This window comes from Pecten maximus, chromosome 3 (genome assembly GCF_902652985.1).
Source record: "Pecten maximus chromosome 3, xPecMax1.1, whole genome shotgun sequence".
In the NCBI taxonomy this organism is placed as follows: Eukaryota; Metazoa; Mollusca; class Bivalvia; order Pectinida; family Pectinidae; genus Pecten; species Pecten maximus.
In genome coordinates this window covers 43,717,080-43,728,089 of record NC_047017.1, presented here as the reverse complement: position 1 = coordinate 43,728,089, position 11,010 = coordinate 43,717,080, and the positions used below count along the sequence as shown (strand labels likewise).

Here is an 11,010-nt window from a genome sequence, read left to right as displayed (position 1 = left end):
GAATACCTAATGGTTCCGCTTTTAGTATGCTTGGTGGTTCTGTTTCTGGAATACCTGGTGGTTCCGTTTCTGGTATACCTGGTAGCTCCGTTACTGGTTTAGCTGATGGTTCCGTTTCTGATATACCTGATGGTACCTTTTCTGGTATACATGATGGTTCCGTTTCTGGTGTATCTGTTGGTTCCGTTTCTGGTATTTTGTAGTGGTTCCGTTTCCGGTATTCCTAGTGGTTCCATTTCTGATGTATCTGGTGGTTCCGTTTCTGGTGTTCCTAGTGGTTCCGTTTCTGGTATTCCTAGTAGTTCCGTTTCTGGTATACCTGGTAGTTCCGTTTCTGGTTTGCTTGATGGTTTCGCTTCAGATATGCCTGCTGTCTCCGTTTTTATAATGCCTTATGGTTCCGTTTCTGGTATGTTTGGTGCTTCCGTCTGTGATATGCCTGGTGGACCGTCTTTCTTATGCTTGGTGCTTCCGTTGCCATTACCTTGACTCTCATTTTCATTTTGTAAATCCGACATTGCCTGGAGTATAACTTTAAACGGCAGGAGTCGGTTATAAAGTAAAAGACGCTTACCCTTCCGGAATATCTGAGCTCCCTCTACTTTCTGTAGTTTTTCTTTTGTTCATATTTTACTCTTTTGTTTTGTTATTGATTTTAGCAAACAATTTCAGATTTTGTTTAAACACCTCGTGTTCTATTACACAGGAAGAGCAGTAACAGTCGAGCAATGGACAGTCTGTCCCAGCTCAAATAAAGATGACTAAGGCTTATGACATCAAAGGCTCTGTAGAGGATTGAATCATTTCAAATTTCAGTAAAACACCGATAAGTCGAAGTCGACGAGACCAAGTAAAATATTCCACTTATTCGATAGTTCGACTTAACCGCGTTTCTTTGTAGATATATGGGCAATGACAGAAATGACCCGAATTCCTGGGTTGTCTACCGTATATATTTCCGATAACATGATGAGACAAAGCAATGAATAAATACAGACATTTTATATTCTATAAAATAACAACTATTCAATATTTCAATAAGATGAAAGAGAATATATATGCACAGAATACAGTGTTATAAACACGTATCATGCAACACATGTGAAGACCCATTAAATAAGATGAGGAAGAGAGAAAATCGGGACCGAGCAAAACATTCGAATCATCTGATGTATTCTCGGTCCAATCGTGAGAATTTTACTGTATATTCATTTCCAGTACAGTATTTTTAACTCCTCTACACCGAACTAGACCATGAACGCAATGCAAAATTACATCAGGGACATCAATCGAATTTCAAATTATCCTTCAGGTCTTGAGTTTACTGGTGCTTTCACGTTAACAACTGTTCATGAGAGCGTTCTATATTTGGCCGACTCACAACGATCTATGATTGCTATCTAGTTTAGAATGATGTCAGAATAGTGTGGCTATTACAAAATCTCCCCTTATTATCCCCGAGAAAGCAGCTTAGTTATCGCAGCCATTGATTATCAACCTCTACCATGTCGTTCCGTAATGCATTGCATTGTATGTATTTATTTAAGCATTGAACTGCTTTTATTTGGAAGTTATGGGCTGATGAATGCCAACTGGACAAAGGCAAATTTAATGAAGCGCGCTAGCGCTTCATGTTGAATTTGCCTTTGTCCAGTTGGCATTCGCAGTTCATAAAATTTGTCTCAAGACCTATTGAGGTTTATACCCCCATACACCTCAACCTAACATTATTCAATCCTTATATTTCTATTTTTTTTTTTATATTTTGTACGATATTTTGTCTTTGACAAATATGGACTTGTGCAAGTCTACCACGGAACTTACCGAAATGTACGTCATCACTCTTCGTCTACATATGGTAAATACTTTCAGGATTTCTTTCGTGAACAAACTTAATAGCGAATTAAAACAAATATTAGTTTTAAAGGAATTAATTTCATATAAATATATTTATATTTCCACTCCATTCAGACTCAATGAACCTACCACAGTTAACTCGAGTCATTTTTCAATGAACTTTATCAAGTCCGGCGTAGGAATACATTTGTCGAGCTTGGACTATATTTTTTAATTCCTTTTCAAAAGTGATCATATTTATATGAAATGAATTCTTTTAAAACTAATATTTGTTTTAATTTCAATAGGTCTTGAGACAAATTTATTATGATCTTCTTCGTTTATACCCCCATACACCTCAACATAACATTATTCAATCCTTAAATGATCACTTTTGAAAAGGAATTTAAAAAATATAGTCCAAGCTCGACAAATGTATTCCTACGTCGGACTTGATATAGTTCATTGAAAAATGGCTCGAGTTAACTGTGGTAGGTTCATTGAGTCTGAATTGAGTGGAAATATAAATATATAAAAGTGTACCGAGAACGTCAGATGGATATGTGACCAATCAGAAAATGAGAACTATGCATTTATCATATGCGGTATATGGACTAACTCGTTGAATTCGGAAAGGCGTTTCCTTTGTTAACTTACGACAAAGCTTTTTTGTGACAGTTCACGAATCTAGCACATACCTTCAAGGAAAATAGATGTACATTTTTATATAGACAAAGTGTCCTTTGCATACTTCATATAATATTTGTGTCACAGCTTAGGGATAAATCAACATTTCTGATATTCGAAGTAGAGGGGAACAGACTTAGCAAAACATCTGAATTGCAAGTATAAGTTGTTAAAATGCAATTTCTTTATAAATAAAACACAAGTGAGCAACACTCCCGTGAGAATGTATGTGGTACATCACAGGTAGGATTACTCAGTAATGAATTCCCGCCATCGTCAGGTCTGCTGACCTGTTACAAATGGGACCTCTTGAAACCCCATAACTCCTCCGCCACCTATCGCCAGAGGCTGGACGGACACCTCGTACACCTGAGCTATAAGATGACGTGCTCGGACACAAGTGTGAGATGATGATATGACAGAGCCGTACACACCATCAACATGGCCGCTGGAGCATATTCGGTAGTTTGTGAGGTTCTTTCGGCCACGCTTGTAATTTCGCTATACCTCGTTGAGGTTCAGGCGCATGGAAGCATGGTCAGCCCCACTCAAAGATCTGCTATGTGGGCGTACGGTTTTAACACCCCTAAAAACTTCAACTACAACGGTCTGAACTGTGGCGGATTTACGGTAAGAACTTGGTTTGCTGATGTATCTATTTCCGTAATTCGGGGTGTTATTGACCTCTGTAAATCAGTGTCACCTTAAACGTAAATACTACTAGTAACGCTGCAATTGAAAATATCTTATTTGAAGATAATTACTTCGCAATAACTGAAAGCACAGCACTTGGAGTGATTTCATGGAAGTAACTGACCGTGAACGTATTTTTCTTGCTTTTCATGCTAAATGCATTCCAAATATCAGGAGGTCGTTTTACTTTAATGATTTGATACTTTTTTAGGCATTTTAATAAAAAAAATCAATAAGATAGACTGTGTCTATAACTTATGTTATATGAAAAAAGCTATTCGTCCTAACATTTGTAGAATGTTTTATTATTGCCGGCCTTAGCATCACTGCCGAGTCCTGGAAGGGTGACACAAAGCTTTTATGATGTTATTTTAACCCTGTTTTGACATACATGTTTAATGTGCCCAATACTAAAATATTATTCTTTTGTGTGATTTGTAGAGTTCTAAACATGACTGAAGGATATAAAACTAACAGCCTCAATAATTGACTCAATGTTTAATGCATTTATATATATATTTTTTTTATTTTTCCAGACCCAATGGTTTTATAATAGCGGGAAATGTGGGTTGTGTGGAGACAGTTACAGTGGTGAACGCGTAAACGAAGATGGCGGCCTCTTTGCTACAGGTATCATCTCAAAATCATATCTCGAAGGAACTACCATCGAGATCAAAGTAGATCTGTCGGCAAACCATGGCGGGTGGTTTGAATTTAGGTTATGCGCACGCAACAGTAAATACGATCATCTCACGCAGGAATGTCTCGATCGTCATCTTCTTCATTCACCGGAAGGTAAAACAAGATATTACCCAGGATTTTCAATGAGTAGTCACTTGGTTTCGCTTCAACTTCCGGTTGGAGTGTCATGTGATCAGTGTGTGATACAATGGAAATACAATGCAGGTACGTGTCTTTCAAATGACAATAGATATAAATATCATTATTTGTGCAAGGTTTTATTTGCTTTGCCTAATCAATTAAGTTTATGTAATTATCAACACTAAAAAGTCACTGTTTTCTATTTACTCGTTTAATGCTACTCAAAACAAGGCCCTATCAATAAAAAAAAAAATGTTTGACTATATTAGTAAACAACTTCTCAACTACGGCGATCCATTTCTGCTTGAAAAATACATTTCCAAAATTTTGCCGCTATATTTATCAAAAAGCTTCAACAAAGTCCGACCCCATAAATATGACCAAACACGGTTCGGGATATGGATTACACAATATTTAACACTATTATGGTGGTCAAGTAGTTCATAAAAAATACTCCAAAACTTTAATACAGGTGGGAGGTCGCAGGGGCAGTTGGAGGGGAACTGTATTAGCCCCCTGTTTCTTTATAAATTACAAACCTTGTGTTTGAAAATGTGTTGTGTTTTTGTGTTCAATATTTTATTATTCATATTCAGTGATATTTTACGTTCAATATACAAAGTTCGTTATCTCGAATCTTGATGATTCAAAGACTGCTTACCTGGAAGTAAACATTCACCTAATACAGTTAAACAGTATTGTGATTTATAATGCCAAACAAAGTTTTCAATATGAATCACGCGTTATACAGTGAAATAGAAAAATTATACTCTGAAACGATTACACAACACAACATACGCCATCTGAAGTGTCGAATCAGAACACCGATAATATTTTTGCCGTGTCAACTTTGTCAACTTCAAAATTAATTAACGTTTCAGGAAACAGTTGGGGATGTGATCAGTCTTTCCGATGTTGCATGGGATGTGGCGAACAAGAACAGTTTTATAACTGCGCAGACGTAGAAATAACACCTACTCCCATAACAACGACTATTGTGCACGGTTCGAATGAACTGGCAATATCACATCATCATTCTGGCGAGACGACAACAGCAGAAAAAGAACACGAGAAAACCACACAGCCGGTAGTGAAATCTGAAGATACGACGACTCTAGGATGGATCATACCAAAATATACAACATTGAAGAAGAAAGTTTATACCGACCAAAATGTTAATCTTCTTACCAAAATGGGAATGACCGAAATCACTGATATGGCAAATAATGCTATACAAATCGGACCAGCGGAACAATTTCATGACCTAAATACTTTCCATACAAGAAAAACGACAGTTAAACCTACGTACAAACACCAGAAACTCCGGTGTGTGGGAAGAGGCGTGTGGAAAGTCGTAGAGGGAATGGACAAGTGGTGTGAACAAAACTGTTCCCCAGGGACCTCTTCTCCATCCAGTGGCTGTAGATCGCACTGCATGTGCAAATGAGAAAGTGTTCTAGAGCATATCGTAGTTTGATAGACATTTTGGTAACACTGACCGGTGGACTGTAACTATTTATAGAAAGTAGATCTTTCTAGGTACTGGTTAAAAATTCAAATGACTTGATGAAGATTACTGTTCATATTTAAAATAGATTAAATGCCACAAATATCATATTTAAGGGTTAACTTTCAATTGTGTTCATGCTACGTTGAAGGTAGCTATAGATATATTGGCGAACTAAAAGCATCAAGACATTACGACAGCGACATTGGAAGATAAACCCGCTTATGCATTAATTTAGGTATATGTCAGATGGTCATTGCTTCTCGCTATATAAAGATATTAGCGATTTGCCTCCACGCTGACGCTGTTAAATGCGACGTGTACTTACAAGGCAAATACATAATCATTATTTCTATATGGATATTTCCAAAATAAACAAGAATTTGAGGAATTGAAGTTATAAATACAAATGGGCATACATATACATTGTATTTGAAGTCATATCAGGTTTGTTTTCTCGATGGTTTAACACCCTTGCTCTATGAATATAATTTCTCCTAGTAATGCTCTTAAGGGGCATCTAAACAGCAAATCCAGTCAAAACATTGATATTTTGCAGGCCTATAAATCCCTATTATGCTGCAATGTCACAGAAGTAACATGATGAACGTTTAGTATGTATCATGGCAAACCGTGGGACTTGCTATTGACATGTAATTTGTTAAGCTGTTTGTAAATTTCAACAAAACGTAAGAAAAATGCATGTTTCAGGGGGACATAATTAACTCATTTGTATCCCATATATTACACAAACTTGCCATGTCGTTTTGCTCACAAGTGTCCAAAGCACAAAATAGGAGCATTGGTTTGACCAGCCTTGACGTTATTATATGTATAAACGCTGTTTTTATTTTGACCTTGATTTGCAAATGGCGGCCGTGAATGATATCACACAAATATGGCATATTAGGAGGTATTTAAAACATCAAAAATGCTCTTATTAGACAATATAAAGTATTCTTGATGTGGCAAGAAGACTGCTTTTATGAAAAAATGTTCAACCGTTGAGTTTGGGGTAAAATAAGCCTATTTCTGAAAAAGGCTCCAAACTCACCAGTTTAACAAATTGACTTCAAAATGTTCATGTTACTATGATAAGATGTCTTACAAGTACGATATAGGAGTATTGTTATTAACTGAAATGCCTCCTCTAAGCCATATTTATGTAATATTATTCTCAGCCGCCATTTGCATTTCAAGGTCAAAACAAAATAAGTGTTTATACGTACATACAGTAAAATCCGGTCAAACAAAGGCTCCTACCCTGTGCTATAGACACTTGTGAACATAACAGCATGGCTATTTTTCAGGTTTGATAATTTCTGTGACTTAGAATTATTCCATGCTACATCTTACCACAAAGTTACTCTATAGAAGAAACTGGTAGCATCTATAGCATATTATTGGTGATTGTAAGAAGCTACATGTCCAAACAAACATTTTGGTATATTACATCACATTTTTTGTGCAAATCTTTAGGTATTTATTCGTATTTGAAATTCAACACTATTCTGCTATATAGATGACCCTTAAAGGAATGTGGTTATCTAGGTCTAATGGACTACATCCCCCATATAAATCTAGGTCTAATCGGCTACATCCCCCATATAAATCTATTCTAATCGGCTACATCCCCATATAAATCTAGGTCTAATCGGCTACATCTTCATATAAATCTAGGTCTAATGGACTACATCCCCCATATAAACCTAGGTCTAATAGACAACATCCCCTATATAAATCTAGGTCTAATAGACTACATCCCCATATAAATCTAGGTCTAATAGACTACATCCCCCATATAAATCTAGGTCTAATAGACTACATCCCCCATATAAATCTAGGTCTAATAGACTACATCCCCATATAAATCTAGGTCTAATAGACTACATCCCCATATAAATCTAGGTCTAATAGACTACATTCCCCATATATATCTAGGTCTAATAGACTACATCCCCCATATAAATCTGGGTCTAATAGACTACATCCCCATATAAATCTAGGTCTAATAGACTACATCCCCCATATAAATCTAGGTCTTATCGACTACATCCCCCATATAAATCTAGGTCTAATAGACTACATCCCCCATATTAATCTAGGTCTAATAGACTACATCCCCCAAATAAATCTGCGTCTAATAGACTACATCCCCATATAAATCTGGGTCTAATAGACTACATCCCCCATATAAACCTAGGTCTAATAGACTACATCCCCCATATTAATCTAGGTCTAATAGACTACATCCCCCATATAAATCTTGGTCTAATAGACTACATCCCCCATATTAATCTAGGTCTAATAGACTACATCCCCCATATAAATCTTGGTCTAATAGACTACATCCCCCATATTAATCTAGGTGTAATCAACTACATCCGCCATATAAATCTAGGTCTTATCGACTACATCCCCCATATAAATCTTGGTCTAATAGACTACATCCCCCATATTAATCTAGGTCTAATCGGCTACATCCCCCATATAAATCTAGGTCTTATCGGCTACATCCCCCATATAAATCTAGGTCTAATAGACTACATTCCCCATATATATCTAGGTCTAATAGACTACATCCCCCATATAAATCTGGGTCTAATAGACTACATCCCCATAAAAATCTAGGTCTAATAGACTACATCCCCCATATAAATCTAGGTCTTATCGACTACATCCCCATATAAATCTAGGTCTAATAGACTACATCTCCATATATATCGAGGTCTAATAGACTACATCCCCATATAAATCTAGGTCTAATAGACTACATCCCCATATAAATCTAGGTCTTATGGACTACATCCCCATATAAATCTAGGTCTAATAGACTATACCCCTCCCCATATAAATCTAGGTCTAATAGACTACATCCCCCATATAAATCTGGGTCTAATAGATTACATCCCCCATATAAATCTGGGTCTAATAGACTACATCCCCCATATATATCTAGGTCTAATAGACTACATCCCCCCATTAAATCTTGGTCTAATAGACTACTGTACATCCCCCATATAAATCTAAGTCTAATGGACTACATCCTCCATATAAATCTGGGTCTAATAGACTATACCCCTCCCCATATAAATCTAGGTCTAATAGACTACATCCCCCATATATATCTTGGTCTAATAGACTACATCCTGCATATAAATCTAGGTCTAATAGACTATATCCGCCATATAAATCTTGGTCTAATAGACTACATCCCCCATATAAATCTAGGTCTAATAGACTACATCCCCCATATAAATCTAGGTCTAATAGACTACATCCCCATATAAATCTGGGTCTTATAGACTACATCCCCCATATAAATCTAGGTCTAATCGACTACATCCCTCATATAAATCTGGGTCTAATAGACTACACCCCTCCCCATATACATCTAGGTCTAATAGACTACATCCCCCATATATATCTTGGTCTAATAGACTACATCCTGCATATAAATCTAGGTCTAATAGACTGCATCCCCCATATAAATCTAGGTCTAATCACTATAACTATAATCACTATTGCACCTTGAAATTTCAGTGTGTGTCACCAAATATAGTAAATTCCTGAGGAAGTACAGTATGATGGTCCCACGAGAGGAAAGTACTGACTATCGGACAACGCGATTACTATATAGGCACATACTTATGACATATGAGGTGCCCGTATAATATATTGTAGGGCACATTAAGGATTATTTCCATATATTGAATAGTAGTGTAAGAAGAAGCCATTAACCCACAAGATAACATATTACGATAATCAATACATGTGAACATAGAATAATTAAATATGCCAAACATTATTTATTTAATCAACTTTTGAGTTGTCATGATTACTTGGTTAGTTTAACGCGCGCATCACCTAGGAATGCAGAACTAGCTGTGAAAATGAAAATTGTTTTCATCTATCACAAACACAAATCCAGAAAAGTGCGATGGCATCTTATTCGTTGTGGAGATGTCAATGCTGAAATATATACGGTTTATTTTCCTTGATTTGTTTAATGACATAAAACTTATGTATTTCCAAGTGTGGTACCTTTGCCATAAACCTGAAAATACTAACTGTAACATTTTTTTCTATAATATAGATTGCATAACTATTGCTACAGGGAAAAGATGCTCAAAATATCTGAATATGAAACAGAGACAGGAATTTGTATTATTTTCAAATTTGCACAAGGGTTTGGCCAGTGGCCAGATGACGATATACGGGTTCACAATTGTGAATAAAATTAACGGAAGTAGTGCTACAGGGAAATAGTATTACAATGTATGTAATATGTATTGCTTACTTATAAAATAAAATTAACGGAAGTAGTGCTACAGGGAAATAGTATTACAATGTATGTAATATGTATTGCTTACTTAAGTTTAAATTCCGCGGCAGTGTATAGGATTCAAGATTCAAGATTTGTATTACTCTCTGACACACTTGAGAGTGTGTAACAAGAGGTCAAACAAGTGTACAGCAATGTTATAATGACAATGTGAGCAGATCATATGTATCAATGTTACAATTATAACATGACAATGTGAGCAGATCATATGTATCAATGTTACAATTATAACATGACAATGTGAGCAGATCATATGTATCAATGTTACAATTATAACATGACAATGTGAGCAGATCATATGTATCAATGTTACAATTATAACATGACAATGTGAGCAGATCCTATGTATGGACATAATTGTTTGTTTCTTACTTTTCCATATAATGAATTGTGAAAATCTGGAAACTATATAGGCATTTAATGGTTAAATTGTATCGGTGGCTTTAGTTGTATATGATGCCTCTGTTGACAGGTATTCCTGTAAAAAATGGTCACAGCGTACCTCAACTACTAATGTGGGTAAAATGACCACCACACTAACCTGAAAATTGTTTCATAGGATGACAATTAGCATTTTAAAGTAATTGTGCATTCCTTGATGGTTACATATCTAGATGATGATCATGGTTATTTTCAGGAATTTAGTGGATTTTAAAAAGCCATGTGTTGCGCATCCTCCTAACGGTGCATATAAATGGTAAATGAATAACTTAATCAGGGTATACAAAAGGGGAATAATTTACTTAGTCAAGGTATATAAAAGGTGAATAATCTACTTAATAAAACAACCATGGAAACACACTTGATTGAATATGATTCGTTTTTCATACTCTATCCCATCTATGTTTTAATATTGTAATGCTATCCATCTATGTCTATCCATCTATGTTTTCTAGAATCACTACTATTCAATGTCAAGGCTTAAGGGCCCAGGAAATGTAAACAGTGTTGGACAAACTAAATTTGTACGATTGGCACCTCAAATGTCAATCGTAGTGATTGGCCATATTGTTTTCCGATCAATTACAAAATAGTACTAAACGATAAATAACCAATGAGAACTTATATATGAATATTGAGAAAGATTCATCACGAAATTTCTGACAAATAGTGATAACAA

At 35.8% G+C, this 11,010-nt stretch overlaps 1 protein-coding gene across 1 annotated transcript; it reads left to right on the top strand.

Moving 5' to 3' along the window:
- The first annotated feature begins 2,922 nt into the window (after nucleotides 1–2,922).
- LOC117324301 lies at nucleotides 2,923–5,655 on the top strand. The gene is made up of 3 exons (XM_033880088.1): nucleotides 2,923–3,153; nucleotides 3,753–4,122; nucleotides 4,920–5,655. The coding sequence occupies exons 1-3, from the start codon at nucleotides 2,965–2,967 to the stop codon at nucleotides 5,483–5,485; spliced, it is 1,125 nt and encodes a 374-aa protein (XP_033735979.1). The 5' UTR covers nucleotides 2,923–2,964; the 3' UTR covers nucleotides 5,486–5,655.
- The last annotated feature ends 5,355 nt before the right edge of the window (nucleotides 5,656–11,010 follow it).

Bases quoted from the DNA above. Each gene is read 5' to 3' on its own strand.
- LOC117324301 (XM_033880088.1), top strand. From the start codon at position 2,965: ATGGCCGCTGGAGCATATTCGGTAGTTTGTGAGGTTCTTTCGGCCACG. The intron at 3,154-3,752 runs GTAAGAACTTGG...TTATTTTTCCAG, and splicing joins TGAACTGTGGCGGATTTACG to ACCCAATGGTTTTATAATAG. The intron at 4,123-4,919 runs GTACGTGTCTTT...TTAACGTTTCAG, and splicing joins ACAATGGAAATACAATGCAG to GAAACAGTTGGGGATGTGAT.